This window comes from Pelmatolapia mariae, linkage group LG18, assembly GCF_036321145.2.
Source record: "Pelmatolapia mariae isolate MD_Pm_ZW linkage group LG18, Pm_UMD_F_2, whole genome shotgun sequence".
Classification (NCBI taxonomy): Eukaryota; Metazoa; Chordata; class Actinopteri; order Cichliformes; family Cichlidae; genus Pelmatolapia; species Pelmatolapia mariae.
In genome coordinates, this window is record NC_086243.1 from 22,235,070 (window position 1) to 22,260,993 (window position 25,924).

A 25,924-nucleotide genomic window follows, 5' to 3' on the forward strand; every position below is an offset into this window, starting at 1 on the left:
TGTCATGGCAAAATACGAGGAGTGAACAATCAAGTAATGAAAACCAAAGTCTGTGCAGATGTATCCGGAAATCCAAAATGAGATTAAAGCACAAATGCAAAACAGAGGTGTAGTGCTTTTGTCTTAATAATGGACTGCAACAGTCATGTGCTTAGAACACACATTACCTTACATCTTTTTCTCCCTCACAACACTGACGAAACCACCAGTTCTTTTAACTCCCATTTTGTTCTTTGTTTCTTCTACTTGCTACTTTCTTCAGCTGCAGTACATTTGACCTCCCAGGGCCACCATACTATATTATTATATTATAATATTATTATAGCACAGTATTGCATAATATGATGTGATATCAGAATTTTTTTAGCTACATACTTGCACTCAGGAGCATAATTTGTGAGTTCTACTAGAACCCAGTGAGAATTGATAAGGAATTGAATAGATAAGCAATATTGATAATGCAAATGGAATTGCCGAATTCGTATCAGTTTCTACCACTAGTTCCTGGTGAGATCAGTGATGGAAACAAGACCGTTTTGGTGTGCAACAAAAAGCGAGTAAGTCATAACCTGATGTGAGTTTCTCACCAATTTGCTCTGTGCATGCATATATGATTGCTGACTCACACATGCATCAATTTCAGCTTAATCTGACTTTTATCCTAACCATAACTGAAGCGACAAAAGCCAGCATTTTTGCAATTTCAATGCTATTGCTGGTTAATTACAGTAGTATACAGAAGTATTATTGCAGTATTGCAGTTACAGAGACAAACTTGACCAGTGAGTATTTTAATGTTTTTTCTGATGAATGAAATAGTACCAAAATCTAACTCAAAAAACAAGGTACAACATTTTTGTATAACATGTTTAACACCACTCAGTGCAAGGTTTATGCCACAGGGCCAGAATTGTTTTTTATGTTTATGTATTGCTTAATCTACCAGTATGTGCAAGCTCTTTATTCAAATATTTTAATGATAAAATCTAATTATTGTTATTATCCATGAATGTTCAAATGTACAGATTTCTAAAAGATTTATGTTTTCTTGTTTTTTCACCACAGTTTTAAGAGTTTACCATTAGGTCATAGTACATGGTACCAGGTACATTTTTAGCACCTGCTTGGCCGGGGTTCCAAGCAATCTAAGGTAATACAATGTGACATCATCAAACTGCATGCCACCGATTGCCTGGTCAGTGGCGTCACTCAATGAGTCATTAGAGCCTCTCATTCCCAATAATTAAAACTGCCATTTTTGAAATTCGGCAATGAGGGAAATACAAAAAAAAAACAATGTCGCGGTCCCGAGAATCTGACGAAAAGCCATGGACCAAGCACCAGGTATATCGTCACCTCGACATACACCTTTGTTGTAGCGTTCGTGTCTCACTAATTACGTCACTCAGCAGCATTGCTATGACGACAACCACACACATAAGGTAGTACTGGATTGTAATATCTTATCTGGATTGTAATGGAAAACCGGTTGATCGGAGTCGAGTTGTAGCGATTTGAGTAGGTACTATTAGAACAGGTTCTATAGACACAGACAACCATTCAAACTCACATTCACACCAATGGGTAATTTAGATTCACCAGTTAACCTAACCCAACTAACTGCATGTCTTCGGACTATGGGAGAAAGGATGGAACTCAGGACCTTCATACTGTGAGGAAACTGTGCCACTGTCCATATACAAAAATGTTTTAAATATTTACATTCACAAAATACAGCAAATTTAATCAAATTTCATAGTCATAATATACATATTTTGTTAAACATGATTCTCCCATGTTGTTTCAAATATGCTTTTAGCCATTTGCTGCCACCTCAGCTCAAATTTTCATAACGTACTAGGAATCATATGGGCCATGCAAATGAGCCCAAATATTTAAATTACATACTGATTAAATCTCCAGTGTTCTCTTCTGCTGCATTCTCTACCAGAATACTGGTGTCAGCTTGCTCAGGCTGTGACACCCTACTGCTGAAGAAGAGCGGGTTATCGAAGGTGTTAGGGGCGGGTAACTGATGACCAAATTTCTTGAAGAAGAAGACAGCAGTTACCGCCACCACTGCAATCCCAGTAATGACTAACACAACTGCTGTGATTATATAGACACGCTGATGATGAGGTAATCCAGTTTCTGTACAGAGTGAAAAAGTAGATGGTAATCAGCTAAAAAACATTTGTAACAATTTGAAATAAAATATGTAAAATAAATAGTTAAAAGAGGTGTTACTTACTCGATGATGGCGATGGCTTTAGTAGCAATACTGCAAAAGGAAAAGAACAATCAAATAAGACACTTTATTACAAAGTAGCTCTACTTCATTTAAAGATAAAAGTAAATTGCTGTGGAGTAAACAGGTATTTGCATTTGTAACATGTTAACAAGAGTTATTCCTTTTGGATTCATATGACTGTGTCATGTCTGTTGTGAACATCTTACAAGAGATTCATATCATTGCAGAAAAGAAAAAGAGAAAACACTGTTATAAATAAAGATTACCTTTTTGTGTCTTGCAGATGTAAGGTCTTTGACCCCACATTTCAATATCCTTCCATGTCCCATCTGATGTACTAATCTCTCCTCTGCGGGGTAATCTGCTGCCATTAACAGGTTGATCTTCAGCCCAGTTAGTGTAACTAATGACTGATCTATCCAACCAGAGCCATTCCTCTGCAGGCAAATAGACAAATAAAAACAGTGTACATCATTTAAAAAAAATTATTTATTTTGAACTGAAAATTTGGTTAAAAACAAATTATCAAAAAATATGTTACTATTGTTATTATTATTATTTACCATAAAAAATAAATAATGACTCACCTTTGTATTGTTTTTTAAACAGGCCAATCCAGAAAGATGTGTAACTATCTTGAAAAGTTCCCAGGTTACTTTCAAGAAACTTTTGCTCAGAGGAATCTTCAATGCTGGCAAGCATTCCACCTTAACAAAACAAATCAGATGTTAATGAAAACTACAGCAATTTATTGCATACAGATATCTTTCAGATAAATTGCCTACCATGTGCTACACAGCTGGTAGATGCGTCTTGCCAGCGTTTTTGCTCTGTGATAAAAATATAACAATAACCCCTGAATGGTAACCAGATATAGTTCTTGTTTTCTATTGTTGTCTCTGGGTCTAGAGGACAAACTCCTGGAAAAAGAGTTGACTCTGTTGGCAGCACATCTGTGAATGAGACAGTGATGTCAATGAGATCAATGAATTACATCTTTTAAAACTTTGAAATGTACTTTTTTGACAACGAACGTGTATGTGTGTGTGTGTGTGTGTGTGTGTGTGTGTGTGTGTGTGTGTGTGTGTGTGTGTGTGTGTGAGAGAGAAACATTTCTGACATCAGTATCTGTGATCTGTAATTTACGCTTCTCAGCAGCGATTCAAGTATAAATGAAACAGACATGTCAGTCATTACAGGGTTATAGGGTATCTATTAGCCAGTGTTTGGTTGTACCTGTAGACTTCATGCAAACACTCCTTAGTGACTCATTACAGTGAGCGGTTTTCCATCTTCCATCCACATCCATGTATACACAACTTCGGTCCTTGCTTGGTTCATTTTTACCCCATCGACTGAATGTTAAATGCCATCCATCAACATATCTGAAAGAACCATTGATCTGAAAGAAAAGATTAATGAGACAGCAGTTACCAATCAAGACAACTAGCAGAACCATAGGAACCCTCTCATCTGTAATCCAGTTTTGAGATCCCTTCCCACATGCCTTAACGCCCTCTCACATCTTGGGTCATTTGATCTGAGTAACTCACGATAGGGTGGTGCAAGATCTAACAATGGGTTCACCCAAAACATTGGTTGATTGTGACCCACACGTGTATTCACCTCTTGGCTCATGTGATTAGGCAGAGAATCAATAGTGGTCCACGACCCCTCTCAATTACTTCCGGCGCCCCCCGTGTGCGGCAGCCTGTTACAGCAGCTCTGCTCATTCTGAGTTTATTTCTTTCTTATCTTTTCTTCTCGTAAATTTTTTATAACTAACGTATTAGTAATTAGACTCTGCAACCATGTTCTACCGTTTTGTGCTAGTTCTGGTCGTTTTACTTAGTTTTTTTCACCCGTGTGTGGGGACCCAGAGCAGGGATCCTTTGTTTACAGTAAGGATCAGCTGTTAGCGCTGCGTCCAGCAGCTGTACTGCCGGCGGACAGACTCGACATTCCCAGCGAGCTGAGGAGGAAAAGACGGGGGTGTCGTGCTGGGAAGGAGCGCCGTCGGCCGAGAAGGAGACGTTATCGACCATCTCTTCCTTATGTAATTAGTGGAAATGTACGGTCTTTGCACAATAAAATGGATGAGCTCACGTCGCTAACCTGGTCACAGAGGGAGTACCGGCAATGTAGCATCATGATGCTAACGGAGTCGTGGCTAACACCGCTAACTCCGGACACGAGCGTGACACTACCGGGATTCCAGCTGCTGCGAGCGGACAGGACGAGAGAGAGCGGTAAGAGGAAAGGAGGGGGACTGGCAGTGTTTGTGAATGACAGATGGTGTAACCCTGGGCACATTACTGTGAAAGAACAACTCTGCAGCAGAGACATTGAGCTGTTAGCCGTTAGCATGCGTCCGTACTACCTGCCCCGGGAATTCTCGCATGTTATCGCGATAACAGCGTATGTCCCCCCCTCGGCCAACGTGGATGCAGCCTGTGACACTCTCCACTCAGTGGTCAGCAGACTGCAAACACAATCTCCGAGAGCCCTCCTCATAATATCAGGGGACTTTAATCATGCCTCACTGGACTCCACACTGCCCACCTTCACCCAGTATGTGACCTGCCCAACCAGAGACAATAAAACACTGGACTTACTGTATGCCAATGCTGAAGAGGCATACAGTTCATCACCTCTCCCTCCACTGGGCAGATCTGATCACAACCTGGTGCACCTTGTCCCTGTGTATGAGCCCTTAGTGCGCAGGGAGCCACCAGCCACCCGCACAGTGCAGAGATGGTCGGAGGAGAGCGAGGAGGCTCTTAAGGATTGTTTTGAGTCGACTGTGTGGGAGGTGATCCTTGACGACCACGGAGAGGACATCGACAGCCTTACCACATGCATTACTGACTATATTAATTTCTGTGTGGATAACACCGTACCTACCAGGACTGTACGGTGTTTCTCCAACAACAAACCTTGGATTACCCCAGAAATTAAAGCCGTCCTCAAGCAGAAGAGGAGGGCCTTCAAATCCAAAGACAAAGAGGAGTTGAAAAGGGTGCAGAGAGAGTTGAGGGGACTGATAAGGAATGGGAAGGACAGCTACAGGCAGAAGATGGAGAACCAGCTTCAGCAAAACAACGTTGGTGAAGTCTGGAGGGGCCTCAGAACCATCTCAGGCCACAAACATCAGAACTCTCTGCCTGGGAGGGATGTGAGGTGGGCAAATGAACTGAATCATTTCTTCAACAGATTTGATTCAGCCATGAGGCAGTCTCCAACATCGGCTGCAGACTCAACCACCCCCACTGCTGCTGTTCCACCTCTGACACCTCAGACACTTCACACCTCCTCTATTCACCCTGCTCACTCCTCCCCACCCCCAACAATAGCATCCAATACACAATCAACACAAGGCTCCAACCTGACTCTCTCAACCACCCAGGTTAGGAGGGAACTGAGGAGGATTAATGGCAAGAAGGCAGCGGGCCCAGATGGCATCAGCTCGAGGGTCGTCAGGTCCTGCGCGGACCAACTGTGTGGGGTGATGGAGCACCTCTTCAACCTGAGCCTGAGGCTGGGAAGAGTCCCACAGCTCTGGAAAACCTCCTGTGTTGTACCAGTGCCAAAGACTTCACGCCCCAAGGACCTCAACAGCTACAGGCCGGTGGCTCTGACATCCCACCTGATGAAGACCCTGGAGCGGCTGGTCCTGGCTCAGCTTCGGCGCCTTGTGAGCTCATCACTGGACCCACTTCAGTTTGCCTACCAGCCTGGCATTGGAGCGGATGATGCTGTCATTCACCTCCTACATCGCTCCCTCGCTCACCTGGAGACCGCTGGAAGCACTGTGAGAATCATGTTCTTTGATTTCTCCAGTGCCTTCAACACTATTCTTCCCTCGGTTCTGAAGGACAAGCTGGAGAACTCTGGAGTGGACCATCACCTCACTACCTGGATTTTGGACTACCTCACCGACCGACCACAGTATGTGAGGACTCAGGGCTGTGTGTCGGACAGGGTCGTCTGCAGTACGGGGGCCCCACAGGGAACGGTTCTGGCTCCGTTCCTCTTCACCATCTACACTGCAGACTTCTCCCACAACTCCACCCAGTGCTTCCTGCAGAAGTTCTCTGATGACTCTGCTATAGTCGGCCTCATCACTGATGGGGACGACAAGGAGTACAGAGGACTGACTCAGGACTTTGTGGACTGGTGCCAGCTGAACTACCTCCAGATCAATGCCAGTAAAACCAAGGAGCTGGTGGTAGACTTCCGCAGGCACAAACATCCTCCACTGCAACCACTGAACATCCAAGGTATGGACATTGAGGCTGTGGACAGCTACAGGTACCTTGGTGTTCATCTGAACAGCAAACTGGACTGGACTCATAACTCAGACGCCCTCTACAGGAAAGGGCAGAGCAGACTGTACCTGCTGCGGAGACTCAGGTCGTTTGGAGTGGAGGGCCCACTCCTGAAGACCTTCTATGACTCTGTGGTGGCCTCAGCCATCTTTTACGGTGTGGTCTGCTGGGGTGGCAGCATCTCTGCTGGGGACAGGAAGAGACTGAACAGGCTGATCCAAAGGGCCAGCTCTGTTCTAGGATGCCCTCTGGACCCAGTGGAGGTGGTGAGTGACAGGAGAATGGTGGCTAAGCTGTCATCCCTGTTGGACAACATCTCCCACCCCATGCATGAGACTGTGACAGCACTGAGCAGCTCCTTCAGTGGGAGACTGCGGCACCCACGGTGTGGGACGGAGAGATTTCGCAGGTCTTTCCTCCCCACTGCTGTCAGACTCCACAACAAAGACTTTAACTGATCAAACACACACATCCACAAATGTGCAATAACACTAAGTGCAATAATCTTTTCTGGCATCGTTGTATTTTTACTCAGTTGTATATAGCATTTTTATCTTATTGTATATTTTATTCTATTTTATTCTAGTGTATATAGTATTCTATTTTATTCTATTCTGTACAGTTGTGTACTGTATTTATTCTTATTTTATTTTATTCTAATTTTTGCTTCATAACTTTTGCACTGACCACTTCCTGCTGTGACAAAACAAATTTCCCACGTGTGGGACTAATAAAGGTTATCTTATCTTATCTTATCTTATCTTATCTTAGGGATGCTCCGAATAGGGCTTAAAAATCTGTGACTCTCCACCCGTTGCTCTTAGAACGAAAGAAGCTTCTCAGATGAGAGAATAAAAGTCATCAAGTAACTTAAAGAAGTCCAGACACTTTTCTTTCCAGATTTCTTAGAACACTTAGAAGGCTTCTTAGTGACCTGATGACTAAGACACTTTCACATACATGCAGTTACCGATATTATTCGGCTTTTAGGAATATTTGCCTTAGTAAGCATAGCTGCACAGAGGATATAACAGTTGAACAGAGTTGACTCAAACTAACATGATAATCTATACTGCTTAAAAAACAGGTAGGCAAATCAAAATGTACCATTGCCAGAAGGTTTACTGTGTCTCCCAGCACAGTCTCAAGAGCATAGAAGAGATTCCAGGAGACAGTTACTCTGGAAGAGCTGGACAGGTCTGTAGAAGGCCCTTAACTCATCAGCAGGACCAGTATCTGCTCCTTTAGCTAAGACAGCCGGAGCTGGGTAAAATGATGGAGTTTTAAGTAACGGTTTAAGAGTTTACATAAGAGATGCTGCTGCTCAATACGCCTTCCTCACACAGAGCATCTCCCTGCTGGAGTAGGGAGGCTGCACTGATCATGCCCTGGGTAAGGTAGGCACTTTAGTAAAACAGTGAAACTTGCCACAATGCTTATTTAATGAATGCTGCATTTAAAAGTGTTTATTTTTAATGCAGCATAATGTGCAACTGCTTCTTTATAGCACATTTATTGGCATCTTTGTAGTCAAGTTAGCAAGTGCTTTATAACAATCAGTCATGTCAGCCATGATTGAGAGTACAGAATGTAAACACACAGCAACTTCAAATGTGTTTACGTGGCGCTGGCAGATTTATTATGAAAAGGGATAGCTAGATTTAACTGAAATGGATGGATGATAATCTCAGTTCACAAATAACCAAATGATTGGATAAATAACTAGGCCAGTATATTTATCCATCAACAAAGATTTCATTTTCATAATTACAGATTATTTCGTTAGATAAAATCTTTGTTGAAACAATTTATTGTGCCCATAAGTAGATTTTTGATTGAATTTGCAGTCAGAAGTTTCAAAGTGGTTGGCCCTATTATTGAGTTATGAACTTTTTATATGTTTTCAAAAGTTTACCTGCGCTTTGTGTAATCCAAACCATAGAGGAGCCTTGAGATTCAGTGCCAGGAGCTCAACATAAGCTTGTGTCCACTCATTCCTCAGGCTAGCTAGGAGGGCATCGTCATTTTTACAGTACTCTGCAGCTTTATCCCAATTCATTTGTTGAGGAACAACCTTAATGGAGTCATTAAGTATTTTGATGTAGTTAGTAGAAATTGTTGGTTCTGGAGGATCTGGTTGAGATGTGTCTGTTTAGGATGAGAATAGGAACAATTTTATTTTTTTTACATAATAAAACATATATATTATTATGATCATATATATTATTATTATTATATATTATTTATAGATGTAGATATTAATTATAGGAATGAAAAGTCAAAGCAAATTCTTTGTTGTTTTAGAAAAGCTAGAGAGAGTCTGATGTAGCTGCAGCTGAAGTTGGGTGGCAACAGGCCTGGGGGTAGAAATGGACTCACCAAGATTTCGATGACAGATAAATCCATTGGTGTCATTGCATGACTTTTTAGTCCATTTCCCAATACCAACCAAAGGCTTGGTATTGATCACAAAACAGTTTTTCTGTGGAAACACAGTTGGGTCAACAGAGAATAACGATACTTGATGACACAGGGAACTGTGTCAGGGAACACAGGGCATTCTTGGATCTTTAAAATCTACTTACCTTTTGATTATAATACCAATACCAATGCTGCAATGTAAACACAAAGATTTTAATTATTTGTAAATACAAATATATACAGTTCTAGATTATTTCAATTTATCTGACCCTTCACAATAGGTAATATAGACTGTATCTACATGGTGCAAGTACACTGCTCAAAAAATTAATGGAACACTTTTTAACCAAAGTATAGCATAGAGTCAGCTTAATTTCTGGGATAGCGGAGCAGGTTGTTAATCAGTGTCAGCAACTTTGGGGTTAATGAAATTATCAACAGGTGCAGTAGAGGGGCAAAAGTCAGACAACCTCCAAAACAGGAATGGTTTTACAGGTGGAGGACACTGACATTTTTCCCCTGCTCCTCTTTTCTGAGTGTTTCTTCACTAGTTTGGCCTTTGGCTAGAGTTAGTGTCACTGCTGGTAGCATGAGGCCATACCTGGACCCTACAGAAGTTGCACAGGTAATCCAACTCCTCCAGAATGGCACATCAATATGTACCATTGCCAGAAGGTTTGCTGTGTCTTCCAGCACAGTCTCAAGAGCAAAGAAGAGATTCCAGGAGACAGGAAGTTACTCTGGAAGAGCTGGACAGGCCTGTAGAAGATCTTTAACTCATCAGCAGGACCAGTATCTGCTCCTTTGCTGAAGGAGGAACAGGATGAGCACTGTCAGAGCCCAGCAAGTCATCTCCAGCAGGGCGCTGGTGTAAATGTCTCTGACCAAACAATCAGAAGCAGAATTTCTAAGAGTAGCCTGAGATCACTACATCATGTAGGGTGGCCTGTTCTCACTGTCCAACTTCATTGAATTTGATTGGTATTTGCCATAGAATACCATAATGTTAAATCGTTCAGCATGACTGGTTTGGTTGTGGCTCAGTGATAGTCTGGGGAGGCATATCGATGGGAGGATGCAAAGACTTTTACAGGTTTGGCAATGGCACCAGTGTTGCCAACCTGGCGACTTTGGCAATATATTTAGCGAGTTTTCAGACCCTCTTCTCTTAAAAGCGACTAGTGACAAATCTGCCGACTTTTGCTGGTGTTTTTAGGAAGACTTATGACCACTTTGTGACGTGAAAGCAATCTGCCGCCTGTGAGCGCTTTAGCACGGGCGGGTGCTGCCATGGGCACCTCGCCCGTGCTAAAGCGCTCACAGGCGGCAGATTGTCCTCACAGCTGGTGTCAGAGCAGATGTTAACCCCTACGCTTCCAAACTGCAATGAATCGCGCAAGAGCGAAGCCGCTGCTCCAGCCCTGACTGTAATGCAGTCAGTTCTTCTTTTACTTTTACTTTTTGTGGATCACAAGGTTTAAAACTACTTAAAAACACACACACACACACACACACACACAAAATAACTCTGCCAGAGTGCCTATTTCGGGTCACTTTTGCCTGTTCCAAGCCCAGATAAAGCAGGTGGGTTGAAATTGTGACAAAAAAAGCAATAATTGCTAAAAGACTTGAATTTGTAGTTCTAAATATATTCTAAATGCATTTAGGGTGTTTTTTACTCACTTAATGTTCTGATGTCCCAAATCTGGGAGGAGATACCCGAAACACTATCAGTCGTGTCATTAGAAACATGCCCCAATGTCATCAAGCATGTATACAAACATGCGGGGGCCATACAAACTACTGAGTCATCTCTGTTCTTATCCTCCTAGATCCAGTGTGATACTGGTTGATACTTGGCCATAATAGCTTATTAAATGTACTGCACTGCAGTGGTTTGAATCCTATCTGTCTAATAGACTCCAATTTGCTCGTGTAAATTGAGTCCTCCTTACACACTTATGGTTAATTATGGTGTTCCACAGGGTTCCATGCTAGAACTGATTCTGTTACATGTTTCACTTAGGCAAGTGTAATCTATCCATGAAGCCAGGTCACACACACCAATTAGTTAAACTATCTTGCTGTATGCCTTAAAGACACAAAGATCTGGATGATCCCTAATTTTCTGCTTCTAAATTTCGATAAAACTCAGATTATTGTGTTCTGCCCTACAAATATTAGAAATATGGTATCTAACCACATGCTTACTCTGGATATCATTACCTTGGCCTCCAGAGACACTGTGATGAATCTTAAGAGTTGTTTTGACCAGGATATTAAACAGATATGTAAGACTGCTTTCTTGTATTTGCCCAATATCTCTAAAAGTAGAAATATTCTGTCTCAGAATGACGCTGAAAAACTAGTTCATGCATTTATTACTCCTAGGCTTGACTACTGTAGTTTTTTATTGTCAGGATCTCCTAAAAGCTCCCTGAAAAGCCTTCAGTTGGTCCAAAATGCTGAAGCATGAATACTGACAGGGACTACAAAGAGAAAGCATATTTCTTTTATATTTGCTTCTCTTCACTGGTTCCCTTCTAAATCCAGAATTGAATTTAAAATCTTTCTCATTACATAAAAGGTCTTAAATAATGACCCCCCATCTTATCTTAATGACCTATAGTACTGTATCACCTCATTAGAACACTTTTCTCTCGTATAATTGTTGGATTTTCTCTGTTTTTTTTTTCTTTTTTTTTCTTTTCTTTGTATTATTGTAGTCTTGACCTTACAATATAAAATACCTGTAGGCAACTGTTGTTGTGATTTTGCACTACTTAAATAAAATTTAATTTAATTTAATTGAGTACCATTTCCAGTTGTTGCAGTAAAAGTTCAACAAAATGGACTGGCCTGCTGTCTCATTTTTTGACTTTGATTTTCAGGGAATCTTTGAATTCGGCCACTCTGTAGGTTGATCATTTCAATTTCCGTCAAGCAAGGTGGCATCTGTTCGTTCCTGACACATTAACCAGTCTATATAGCTACAGATTTTCAGCATGATTTTTTTTACTCACTGAGAACAGATTATTATTTTCCCACTTACATCATTACCCAAATTGATGTATGACTTTGGTTGTCCATCAGTCCAGTAAGTTCTCCACTGTGACTGAAATAAACCAATCCACAAGTCTGTAGTAGGTGCATCAGCCATTTGAGACAGTAAAAACACTGAAAATGTAGACAAAGATTTATGGTTAAGATATTTTCTTGCAAATAAAAGTGCACCATGGTATCAGCTCTAACTTGTGGCTATGCCAAAACTGCACACCAACAGAAATTCAGTGGTAACTTTAGGTATTGGGAATAGATGAATCTTTGAAGGGTGGCAAAATATAGCTTGTTTAAAACAGAGTTGTTGGCTTTGTGAGCTGTCGCTGTAGTATCATAGGTAACAAAATCAAAATACTTTTTTGAGTGAAAAGAAAATGAAACAAACCTTCCACGTCTCTTGAAGTAATAGACACCAAGTTTCCACCTTTTTGTTTGCATTTTTCCCTTGCATCGTGCCATGTTAAATTCTGATTGTCAATGATGCTGTAACACTAAAATTGAAAGATGAAAAAGATCAATATAGTGTTTCAAGCACTAAGAACATAGTAAATAACAGAAAGATTAAAAGACATGAAAAGACATCTGACCTTAGAGTTAAATTTTTTCCAGGGGGGTGGACATCCACCTTTTGGGGGCACTGTAGGCACTGCGGCGGTGGTGTTTGCAGGTGTTGAGCTGCTGCGCTTACAAATGGACGCATACTCAAGCCCACAGCTGGAGTCATGCCAGAATCCTGCAGGCCAGTTCAGTATATTAAATTAATAACATTATCAACTCAATTTTGATATCACACACTCATTTTATTTTTTGTAACATGTCCTCTTGAGTAGTTGTTTTCTACATACTTTTTACTTTCACTCCCTACATTTTTAAACAATATTCTACTTCTTACATTTTCAAAACAGGCTCGTTACTATTGCTTTAACGCATATGGGTCAAATTATTATTTCGTCCCTGCGAGCCTCCAAACATCAAACCGATTTGAGCCTAAACAGAAGGCAATCCTGTTCATGTGTTTATCACCAGAGGATGACTCATAAAAAGAGATGACATGTGCCAAAGTCAGGGGTTAAAGGTGGGATGGTGTTTTTCTTCTTTTTTTTCTTTTTTTTTTGTCACAACACCGCAACAACTGCAGGTGTCCGTACATTGCGGTTTAGGTACTTCAGCATCTAGCTAGCGCTACAAAAGAGGAATGAGCATAATGGGAGTGACTTTTTTTTTTTAAGTGGCAGGTAATTTCAAATTTGAAGTTTCTATCAGCTCAGCAAACATCAGCAAACACACAAACTATTTGTGTGCAGTTTGTCTCAGTGTGATGCAAGCTAAAGGTCCAGCTGCTGTGATGGATTTAAAGTAATACAGTGTGTGACTGTGACTACATTTCACTTTTTTTTTTAACTTTTACTTAAGTACAAAGTTGAATGGTTACTTCAACTCAATGTATATTTTCTAATAGTAGTATTTCTACTTCTGCTTCAGTAAAGAATGTCTGTACTTTTGCTGTTGTTTTATATGTGTGTATGGGGTGTGAAGGATACGTATTACTGTCATAAAACTAGGGTGCCATTAAAACTGAAGGGATAGTTGTGACAAGATCGCCTTAGTGCTATCTCTGGGTGATACCACTTGTTCTGTGTATGTATTTCAGTGAAACTGAATCATATTTCGGTATCACTCACCATTGTGATATGCCATGAAAGCACAGTTCTCATCAAAGTTCTTGAAGTCAGGTTGATTTTCCTGCCAACTTTGAAACAACAACTGAGAACCATCCATCCACCTTAATGTAACACAGAAAATAAATTTGTTTAAATATATCTGTAAAAGATTTGTGACAATATTACCAAGACAGTGGCATACTGGATTCGTTAAAGATACTCTTATCCGTCTTCTTTTTGGTCACACTTTTGTTGTTTTTAGCTGTAATAACTGAATAAAGTTGGTGGGAAAGATTGCAAACAGGAGACAAAGCTTCGCAAATAGAAATGCAAATTTGCAGTTCAAGCTTAAAGTATTTGGACAATAAGACAAATTTAATTTCCCCCATTGTGTATCAGAACAGTCAATTTTAAATCAAACACTCGAGATATGACTGACTGAAATTAAAACTGGTATACTTATCTGACATGCTGCCTTGCACTAAGTACTCTCCATTTTTAACTTGCTGTTACATAAATTTAAGTTAATTGTAAATTGCATTTACATTTTTGTCACTAAATTCATACTCACTGAAATGTTCCATCAAGATCTACAGATAGGCCAATCCAAGAATTCCGATAACCTCTTGAAATCTGCACAAAAACATGGATACATAGGAAAACTGTCTGTGTGGATTTTTTTTTTTTTTTTGCAAGTTTTTGCAATTATAATTTAAATACCCGTTGCCTTGGTAAATCTTTTACAAATGCCATTGCTCACCTGTTTCCATAAAAATATCCTTTCTTCTTCACTGTTGATAGATACCAGGTCACCATGCCTCTGTTTGCAGAAGGTACGAGCGTCCTCCATGGCCATCGCCTTTTTGTTAATGTAATACTGAGCCCCATTCCATTCTAGCCACCCATCAGAGGTCGTGTTATACTCTGAGAATAGATAAGAAATGCGCAATCTATTTCAGTAAATGTGCAAATAATATGACCCTCTTTTACAAAGATTTCAAAGAAAACGTTATAAAACCGTGTTTGGAAACTACTGTAAATGTGTTAGATAAGCAGGTCTTGAAAAAATAATTTTTTTTCATGTAAAGCTCATGTCTTTCCAGCTGTTCACAGTGAGGCTTTAAAATTATGAACAACAACTGCATGTTTTTCATCTTTTCCTCAAACTACACAATCCAATCTTCCTTTCTTCACTGTGAGTTTTATGCTCATACTGTATGAATGAGATCCGGTTGTGGCAGATGGCCCCGCCTCCCTGAGCCTGGTGCTGCCGGAGGTTTCTTCCTGTTAAAATTGAGTTTTTCCTTCCCACTGTCGCCAAAGTGCTTGCTCATAGGGCCTCATATGATTGTTGGGTTTTTCTCTGTATGTAATATTGTAGGGTCAACCTTAAAATATAAAGCACCGTGAGGCAACTGTTGTTGTGATTTGGTGCTGTATAAATAAAATTGAACTGATAAACAGATAAACAGTTCAACTATGAAAAAACAGTTCAGTCTAATTCAACTGATCCTGCAACCGTCAGATACAGAGAAAAATAAAGGATGGTCAGCCATTAAATCCTTTCAATGGCCTTCACACACTCATAGAACTGATTTTCTATTTACTATTATTATTCTTACAGGTTTTTATTTTGTTTTGTTTTTCGAAACCATTATCCCATTATCTTTTGAGATTTCAGAAGAGCAAGTCTATGTTCGGTTTTATATTTTGGATTTGTTGTTGGATTACATAAAAAACGCCTTTCATATGAGTTCATAAACATTCATACATTCATATATTCATTGTACATGTGTCCTAGCAGACACAGCTATGGTGTCAATTTCAAAATCCTACATAAGTGTTTTCTCAAGTTATCGCATTCACAAACATGACACCCATCCATCCCATCTGCCTGCCCAGTGGGGGTCACAGCAGTACCCCTTCAGCCTTTAACAGCTTAGTGGTAAAAACAAAACAAAACACAATAATATTATTTAGCCTCTCCAAAAGTTGATTCTGTTCATCTGGACGTAGCGTTTTGTGGGGGAAACGTTTCGTCACTTATCCAAGTGACTTCTTCAGTCTCAGCTGACTGCAGGTTTCCCCAATCTTATAAACAGTACATTTGCATAATGACTGAAACCAGCCCACTGAAGGATTATTTAGCCTATTATTATTATTATTATTATATTAATTATATTATACTATTTTCAAATATTTGCCATGCAGAAAATCAGCATTCATGAGACATCAGTTTCCCTGTCAGCATAGTATGAATAATGGTCTCAGCCTGGTAATCCCAATAGAAAGTCAACAGTCATGTAAAGATGCTGTCTGGCAGTGTGGTCAAATTCCTCAACGCACTGGTGCACTTACCAGGGGAGACAGGGTCTGGAGCCGGCTTTGGGGTGACTCCTGTAAAGGAATATAAACAGAGTAGTGTTGAGTTACTAGTGACCACCTTAATTGACATTGTGAGAATACATGAGCCAGACAACAATAATCTTCTGGTCCAAAAAAAATGTTACAAAAGAATTTAATAACTGTGACCATGCTGTACCTGCGTGGATCTGACAGATCCAGTTATTGTACTTCTCACAGTGCACATCACTCCAAAACAAAGTTTTTTCCCAATAATAGTGTTCCATTTGAGCACATGATTCAGCGTTATTTTCATTGTTTGGTTCTCCATCTTTCCACTCTTGGAAGTTTACCTTTATACAAAGATAAGATAATTATGAATAGTAGTAGTAGTATTTGTAGCAGTAGTAATAGCAGCTGTAACATCAGTAATATTAATAATCATCATCTTGATCGTTATCATCATTTTGGCTACATAAACCATTGTAGAGAGTTAAAAACTGTAAACTCACCGGGGATCCATCACTCCATACATAACCTGTGTCTGGGTCGGGAGCACTAAGTCCAGTCCAGTACTGATTAAACCTATAATGGACAAATGTATGTTCTAAATGTTTATACTTGTGTAATTTTTTTTTCTTTCTCAAAGACCTTTTATTTAGTTATTAATGTATAAATATTTTGTAAAAACATGTTTCCTTTTTTCTATCAGTGATTATGCTTATACACAACTCATTGCTTGAGAGTGATAAGAATCTATGACTGCCACTAATGCAGACCTTCCCAAAGTGTGTGGCCCGCCCCCTAGGGGGGGCGCAGAGCCATTGGGGGGGGAACAAAGCGCTTGGACACTGCTAGCACGGGCGGCCACAGAAACGCAAAGCAGGAGATGAAGTATCGCTGAATATGTTTCCAAACGAACCTCATTCTAAGCCAAAGACTAGAAAACATGGTGAAGCATATCTTCCCTTTGGCTTCACCTGCACAAGTGCTGAGGTAGGTCTCCCCTGCATAATTGGTTTTCCCTGTGTCGGGAGCAGCGCTGGGTTCTCCAAATCAGGGACTAACAGTATCCCACAGCAGTTTATGTTTTTGAACCCATTTTGCACAGAGAGACATTTTTTGAAAAATGTATTGATAGCAATGTTGAATATTATTACACAGTGAAAAAACAACTACACGTAAAATAATTACACGGTGATGCCTCTGCCTTTCTAAATGGAGGGCGTGTAAAACCTGCAGATAGTCAGATTAACAGTATTGTGTCTCTATCTGCCATTCTGCAATTCATCTCATGTAAACAATAACGTGGCGCACAGCGTGACGTGAAAAAAGGCACATACCTTTGACGTGATGAACTCTGTATTCCTCCTCCACGTGTAAACGCAAAAAAGGAGTTTTAAAAAATCTCCGTTTTCGGTGATTCGAAACACCGTTTACATGTGGACGAAACAGCCGCGTTTCCAAAAATCCCCTTGTAGGCGTGGACGTAGCATAAAAGAGTTAGTAGTTTATTTTATTACTACCTGTAATTTATTGCAGATTACTTGTATTTGCTTAATTTTTTACTAAATGTTTGAGGTGTGAAATAAACCGCAATGGAGCAAAATATGGGTGTGTGTGGTTGGAGGATGTGTGCGCGTGCGGGGGGGGGGGGGGGGGGGGGAACATTTTTCTTGTAAACAAAGGGGGGCCCAGCAAAAAAAGTTTGGGAACCACTGCACTAATGTGTGACTTAGACTGGAGATGTACTTTACGATTTTTATCTTATGTAGCTCTGATTGTAGACCAGATAACACTGTACCGTTCAAACTGCCTCGGTAGTAAATCAGCACTGCTGTGAATGCTGACTAGGTCTCCTCCAATGGCTCTGCAGTAATCTCTAGCCTCGTACCAGGTCTTTCTCTTTTCTGAAGCCTCCGGAAAGATCTATAAACAAAATACAAGAAATTGAATTGTGATCTAAAGCTTTGGTAATATTTGTACATTTAGAACTACATGCTAAACTTGGGCAGTCATTTCTGTTTTTATGTCATCCTTATTATGAATAAGATCAATAGAATAATCATATCCTTCTACAACAGAAAGGATTATGTGATGGGAAGTGACAGAAACCCTTGGGCAGAAATGATCAGAAATCACTAATAAAAAGGAAAGTCAAGTTGTTAGCAAAAAGTCACAACTGTCACAGATATTATGAAATTGATGGGACACACACTCAAAACAAAATTAACATGTTTTTCCTCTGCTTATTCAGCAAGACTTTTTTGGTGTTTTGTTGTTTTTTTTTTTTTTAATTTTTTGGCCAGGTTTGAAGTTAGCTCTGCAATCCAAACGGTGATATTGCAGCTAAGCTAATAGGAATACCATCTATATTTACATTCTGGGACGTTATCACAAGTAGAAGCCTTTTGTCATGTGTTAATGCATAAATTTCTTTTGCATAAATGATGCAAATGACAAGTGTAGTTTGGTTGGAATGAAATCTTTCCTACATAAAACTGATCACAAGGTTGTGAGGTTTTTCTTTATTTGTTTGGTTTTTTGGGGCTTATAGCAGCACAACGCTTTCGGGTTTTGATAATTTTTCTGAGTAAAATAACATCGGACATGTCTTTACCCGTTTATTCTTTTAACAAAACCAGTTAATATTGGTCCTCTGCTACTGCCTTGAAAGGGCTTGTGACTGCAGAGTACGTAAGTCATGTACCGCTGTAGCAGCCACAGTACCTTATAACAGACGCCTCTGGATTGCATCTTACTCCATCCATCTGTGCAGTTAGGTGTGGCAGTGGTTGGTGGAGCAGGGGTTAAAGCTTCCCCCTCTGCCAGGTGTTTGCAGATGTATTTTTCCTTATCGGTACAAGGTAACACATCCCAAAGGCCAGCAGAATGCCCAGTTGCCATAGCAACACAACCCTGCAAGTGACCTTGTGTTATAAAAGAAATTGTTAGCTGTCATTTGTGAAGACATCTCTTAACTATAGTTTACATATCGATTCACATTTTTCATTACCTGGCATATGAGTGTTCCAGTGAGTATATCTTGCATAGGCATTGTTGGTCCACATAAAATATTCTCTGTTTTTCAGGTTTGAGAGACCTATCCAGAAGTGTTTCTCTGGCCTCAGTCCCACCAAGCTTACAAGGAAAGCATTATCCACCCTGGAAATATTTACACAAGTCACATTAGAGGCTGCCTGATGCCAAATTACAAATACTTTTTTTTTTTTACACCTGAGTCTTTTTTATGATAAACATTTTAGGAGTTATGAAAACTATTTTACCCAGTTGAAACATCAGCTAAGTAAGAGTTTGAGCTCTTGCAGTCATCGTTGGCTTCATGAAACGTCTTTGTCTCAGTCCCTACAAAGTAGCAGTAGGATCCATGTCTTTTCCAACCCTGCATTGCAGAGAAACAACAGTTGGAAAACTATTCAAGCCTGTCGTATAATGTTGTCTTTTTGTGATAGCAAGGAGTAAAACACCAGAATGCAAAATCACTCTGCATCAGTGTGACTACTTGTTTTTTTTCCTAATAATGCTATGACTAAATAAGATGTTCTCTTAATCAGGAGATTCGGCCTGCTTTCTTTTGTTTTTACTATAAACAGCACCCAAATACAATGTTTCATTAGGCATCATACCTTATGTGTATGCTGCTTTCCTAGATATTTCATGGACCACAGGCACAAAATTAAATTTAGACATCGTGCCAATTGAAATATACAACAGCCTTTACAAAACAGAAACAGATTATAGAATGTGTGCATTCAGACCAACCAGATGCAGATATTCTTTGGAAAATATCTGAAACATTCACATACAGTTTTGCAGCCTGCGTTCAGCACCACTTCATCTCCAGAGGGTTCAGAGTCACTTGTCTTCATGCAGATAAAGCCATGTTTCTCGTCACACACACGGTCAGCCCAGTTTCCATTCTGCAAGAATGAGAAGAACAAAATTCATGTGGAAACTGAAATTAACAAGAGATAGGCAAGATACGGTGCATATCATAAAACAAAGACCTAATTTTCCTGGATAATAATGGATCTATAGTATAGTATATTAGTATAGTATAGGACCTATAGTGGATGCATAGTTTTACAGAAAAAAGCTGGCGTGTCACAATCATCAATAATTACCTCCCCTCTGATCAGAACACAGTCTTCTTGTTCAGAGGTGACAGTTGGTTCCCTAGAGTCCCAGCTAGTGTAACTCACAGGAGAATGATCACTCCAGACAAACAGCCTCTCTCTGTTCCTATCGTTTAGTCCAATCCAGAGTTCATCAGTGGATGCTGCAGACAGAAAATAACATTAATTGTTGTATAATCTTCTTGATACATTCTGCTCATTTGCTACTCTTTAGATGTTACTTTTACACTTAAGTTTTAGACTGTTGCTAATTGTCTGCCAGAATTGCTGGACTCATCATCATATGTGAGATGTGCAGCGATACAGGGATCAGACAACAGAAAGTGACTGAATGCTTATGAAGTGACAAAAATAAAAATGTAGTTTTGTGTCCAAAATAGCAAGATTCCCAAAATGAATGACTAATAAACGGTCATTATTCTAAAGAGGAAGTCTGCATGGTAGGTCTGAAGTGACTGTTAGCTGTGGTGAGAGCCCTGGATTTCTTGAAGGTGGTGGACTGCTGTACATTTCCAAGAATAGATTGCTCACAATTGTATTATGTGTGTAGCTATAAAATAAGATATTCATTAATATCTGTGCTTGAGTGTGTTTTAACTTTTCAGTGTGATGTTCAAATTAGACATTTTAAAAATTAAGGAGAGACAACTTCTAATGTCTTAATTACACTTCCTGGAACTTTAACAGTTAACTTCATATTTATGCGGAATTTACATCTTTCAGTAAAGTGGATTGAAGTGAATTTAGGGCTGAAGTATAAAGGAGCATAAATTTCTTCAATATTCAATCACCTGACTTCTTGTTTTTTTCTTTTGACTTTAGTTTTATGAGGTTAAATGTGTTCTCAGAAATGGACTATCTGATATAATCATGTTAAATCCAGCATTGAATTTAAAATCCTTCTCATTACGTACCAGGTCTTGAATAATCTGGCACCATCTTGTCTTAATGACCTTATCACCCTATTAGAGCACTTCGTTCTCTCAGCCTGCTGGCTTACTTGTGGCTCCTACAGTAAACTTAAACTTAGAATGGGAAGCACATCATTCAGCTTCCAAGCCCCTCGACTATGGTTCAGAGAGGTAACTGTTGCTGAGATTTGCGGTATATACACTGAATAAAACTGAATTGTTGGTGTTTTTCTTAGACCAACATAATAATGTTTGTCTAGGATCAACAGTGTATATGACAAATAACATTATTATGATGTCACAGCTTTGCAACTTGGGAAAAACTTTTGTTGATCCAGGAACATACCAACACAATCATATTAGATCGTGCCTCAAAAATATTTTAGTTAGTCACCAGCAATTGCAGATATGTCAGGAAATTACCAACAAGATAAATATGAAAAGTGTTGGGTGAAGATTATGTTAAAGGAATGCAAATGGTGCTCAGAAGTTTTTATTGCCATACCATATCCAAGTTGAGAGATGATGAAGCTTTGGTCCTCCACATTACGAATGCTTACTAGGTCTCCTCCTTCTTTACGGCAAACTTTCTGAGCATCAGACCATTTTTTTGTTTCATTACGATAAAGGTAAAAGCAGTGGCCATTGTAGGGGATCCAGGGTGCTGTACAGAATCCGCTCTCGGCAGCTATGAAGCATAAGAACAAAAGAAGAAGATCAAAGAAATAGAGTCAATCAAGTTGTTTAAAGAGAAGACAAAATAAGGGATTTTTTCTATACCTTCAGTAGGTGCAGCCAAAGGTCCTTCACTGTAGCAGATGTATCCCAGTTTCTTGTTGCATTTTGAACTTTGCCAAGAGTACTGAACAGCGCCATCAATAATTCCACACTTATATCCTGGATTAGAAACTGGATGTCCTAAAGTACAGTGATGGTAAATGATACTTGTCACTTATGAGATGAGACTCGGCAACTTTCCATTCACAGGATTTTCAAGATATTTAGAAGCACGCTGTGTATCGTGTATAAGCATTTTAGTTTTAGTGGAAATGATGTAGAAGCCTATGATTTCTACCCAAGAGTGACAAGGCTATGTGACACACAACATCACCACAATAATTTAGCGGTTGTTGAAATTGCTGACCAATAACAAGTTTTCTGATTATTGCTACATCAGCAGTGTGACTGGCACACCCATGTGGAAGAAATTTATGAGAAATAGGGAAAAAAATTCTTTACTTGCTGACAGATAACATTTCTTATATAAAGAAAACAGATGCCAAACATGATCAAGATGACCTGCTGAGGTAATTTAACAACAGTAACGTAAATTATCATCAGAATGGTAACACAAGCTCCTGAAACTTGAAAGAAAACTTACCTGAGTCCCAATTCAGATATGCATAAGGATTCCCATTAGACCACTTCCACACATAATCTAAATCCTGGAAGATCAGTCCAACCCAGAGCTTGTACTCCTGTCCCCTATTTGCCCCTAATAGTGCTGTCAGTAGAGTTTAACAGAGAAAAGAGACAGAGAAAACAAAAAGTTACCAAGTGTAATACTCAAAACATAATCATCAGCTGGAGCAGTGTCTACAGTCTACAGACCACAACAACTTGAATGTTTCAAGTTTTAGTTATTTTTAAACCCTCTCAGCTTAAATTAATCATTTTGTTTTAAATACATTCAGTGTACTGTGGAGATTTGTCACCTTACCTGAAACATAAGCTTGCTCGTGAGGATTGCTGATACTGAGCAGGGAGGCACTCTGCTGTTTGCAGCTGGCGTCAGCCTGACCCCAGGTCAGCGCTGACTGTGTGTTGAGCTGATAAGATGCTCCTGTTGTGGGGTCTTTGTTCCAGGTTTCTTTGGCTGTAACACAAAAACAGTCAAAGTATTATAGTATTGCACTGAATTTGTATGTTCACACAAATGTAAAGTTTGGGTGGTTCTGCTTATACAGTAGATTATTATTCTGAAAACCTGTATTAGAATTTATTGTGTACTTACAGTTAGTTGGGCAGTAACCCCAGAGTTCATGATCATATTTTGTTTCAACTGCACACCATTTACGGTTCCCTGCATCGTCAAATGCAGTGCACTTCGAGTACCAATTGCTTTTGTAGTAGAAAGGAAACATGCACGGCCTTCCAGCTGCATTTCCTTCAATGGTGTAAAGTTCTGAAGGACCAAAATAAGGAAAACGTGTAAAAAAAGAACAAAGAATAGCTTGAATAGTTTAAGCAAAGCGATACTTTTATAATTTATCAACATCTTGTAATCATTTGACACACTATCTTTGCAACTAAATATGAAAATCTACAAATTTATTATGCCACTACTATTATTTCCATAAAAGTAATCGCGAATCACTTTACAATGTTTTTTTTTTTAATTTCACTTACCTGTATATGTTCTTGTGCAAGCACCGCTGGAAGTCCCAGAAATTGTAAGATGACTACTGGGTCCGACTTTATTTGAGAGCACGGCCGAGTTATCAGCAGTGAGGTCAATGTAAAGTTCTTGGCCTTTGAGAGCGATCACAGTTTCATTCTTGCATTCCCACTTTTGGAGCTCACTGGTTTCATCACAATCATAGAGGTTTACTTCACTGCCCACAGTTTTCCCCTGAACACCCAGGCACTTGTTCTTATACTGAACCAAAAGTCGATCCCCAGATGTCCAGCGCATGGAAGAACACAAGTTATTTGATTTTACCAAACAAAAACCAGTGCCCCTGTTAATTAGTTGAAATTGGGAATCTGTAGAGAAAAAATATTGAAAAACAGTACTGTTGGTTATGTAAAAAACAAAGAAAATCTTCATCCATTTATCATACTTGCTTCAACTGATTTTTATATTTATAACTGCAGCAAGTTTACTTAAAGAACAGTTTTTATGATAAAATCACAAGTAACTCATTGTAGAACTGTAAAAAAAAAATACATAAATACAGTAAGAAATGATGGAAGACACAACAGTCTTACATATAGTACAGACAGGCAGGACGCACGATACTCTGTAAAAGCATTAGCAAAAAATACAAGAAATAGTTGGATTACCATACCATCTGAAGCCAAACAGAGAAATGTTTGGATGAGAAGCACAAATACTGCAGAAGTTATCCTCATTGTTAGTATTCCCATTCCTGTGTCTTATATTTTCATATAAGCTACTTGCACAGGACCAAAATGCAGGGTGTGAATGATTGTCAACCATGACTTTTTATATCATCCTGTCTTGCCTCGTCATGATGAGTGATGTTTTTACAAGAAAAAGGAGGGGGGGGGTTACTGTGAATTTTGCCTAACTTACTTGTATACTGATTTTCTAGCTTATCCAAAGAAAAAAAATGTAGACATCATCCCTGTAGTCAAGAGAAGTGGGAGGGAGAGAGATTTAACTCAAAAAATGTATGATTTAGTAAAAAGAAGTTGAATTAAGTTAATTGATGTTGGTAAACAGAGCTTTAAGGGGGGGAAGTAAAATAAAGTATTCATATATAGCTGGATTAAAAGGGATCATATTTAGTGCCAGAGGAATGAGCCACTGCTCAGACTGTGAACTTTTGGTTTTGTATTTTTTGTTTTTTTTCTCTGCTAATTTTTGCCATGCTAGAGTAAGGAATCAAGAAGATTTGGATTTCCACTCATAAGTGCATCTTATGATCCAGTTGTGCTTATCCTCAGATCTTGTTTTTCCCCATTCAGCTGACTCTTCAGGACCTTGATTTAGCGCTTTGATTTAATTCAGCATTGTGTTAGAAGGATACAGGGATTCAAATTGTGATTTAAGCACAGCTAACATGATCCACAGCTGCTATGATTGGTAACTCCAAGCATAGGGTAATAATTGCAGAAATTAAGCTTTCATTATCCTGACGGTCAGAATTTGTTACAGTGGAAAATTATGAAATTATTTTTTTAAAAATAGCACTCTAAATTATGTATGTTTGTTTCTTTGTTTAATCTAGAATTTGTGTTCGTACTTAGTTTTTTCACTCAATTCGTCACAAGCTGTGATCACCAAGCTCTGCATCAGTCATGTTAAGGCTTATATGTTTAATGCAGTTATCAAAATACCTGCTCAATAAAACTGTTTCAACATTTTTAAATGTCTGATAATACAAAACCCTTTGAGCTAGCTATATTTTTCTATATAGCCCTACTACGTTTCCCTGAATCTACATGCATAAGAAGTATAGAGGTCAACATGGATGACACACATAGGAAGTTTCAAAACAGCTCTGGTTTTCTGTTGTAATAACCACAACTGTATGTGATGTCCAGACCAATGAGATAGCGCATAATGCAAAAAAAAAAAAAAAAAAAAAAATCAAAATGGCTTGAATAAGCATGATAATAAAACACACGTACAAAAAGACATATGATATATGAATCTCTTCATCTGCAAATAGTTTGTCATGTAAGGATGTTAAACTGCCTGGATTTAGACTTTCAATTAGGTCTTTTTCTCCTATGCCTTGTAAGGCACCCATATAATGATAAGTTTAAATGGGTGAACTACTGTATGTAAAAACACTGTGAAATTGTTAGAAAATCCTCTGCTCAGAACAAATGCAAAATAATGACTATTTTACTTTTTTTTTTTCCTGTTTAGCAACCCTACTCTCTTATGATCAGAAGTGACGTACTATGCATTTGATCATGTCAGAGTTGACTGTAAATAGAATGACTTGGTGCAGTGATTAATAGTTATTCAAAAAGAGGAAGCTCCTATTTCTGACTGATACTGTGTCAGACCTCTCCGTGAATCGCTACCTTATCG

At 39.2% G+C, this 25,924-nt stretch overlaps 1 protein-coding gene across 1 annotated transcript; it reads right to left on the reverse strand.

The window, feature by feature from the left end:
- Positions 1–1,900: 1,900 nt before the first annotated feature.
- On the reverse strand, positions 1,901–24,267 carry LOC134616146 (macrophage mannose receptor 1-like). Its single transcript, XM_063460884.1, has 30 exons — positions 24,204–24,267; positions 23,542–23,898; positions 23,147–23,317; positions 22,853–23,008; positions 22,514–22,636; positions 21,913–22,050; positions 21,638–21,820; positions 20,210–20,364; positions 19,892–20,005; positions 19,352–19,467; positions 19,081–19,229; positions 18,795–18,994; positions 17,878–17,993; positions 16,577–16,649; positions 16,264–16,417; positions 16,080–16,118; positions 14,482–14,645; positions 14,293–14,354; positions 13,743–13,843; positions 12,648–12,793; positions 12,446–12,551; positions 12,053–12,177; positions 8,959–9,061; positions 8,495–8,727; positions 3,488–3,653; positions 3,037–3,204; positions 2,839–2,958; positions 2,518–2,688; positions 2,252–2,281; positions 1,901–2,151 (listed from the first exon to the last, which is right to left on the reverse strand). The coding sequence occupies exons 1-30, from the start codon at positions 24,265–24,267 to the stop codon at positions 1,901–1,903; spliced, it is 4,254 nt and encodes a 1,417-aa protein (XP_063316954.1).
- Between the last annotated feature and the right edge of the window lie 1,657 nt (positions 24,268–25,924).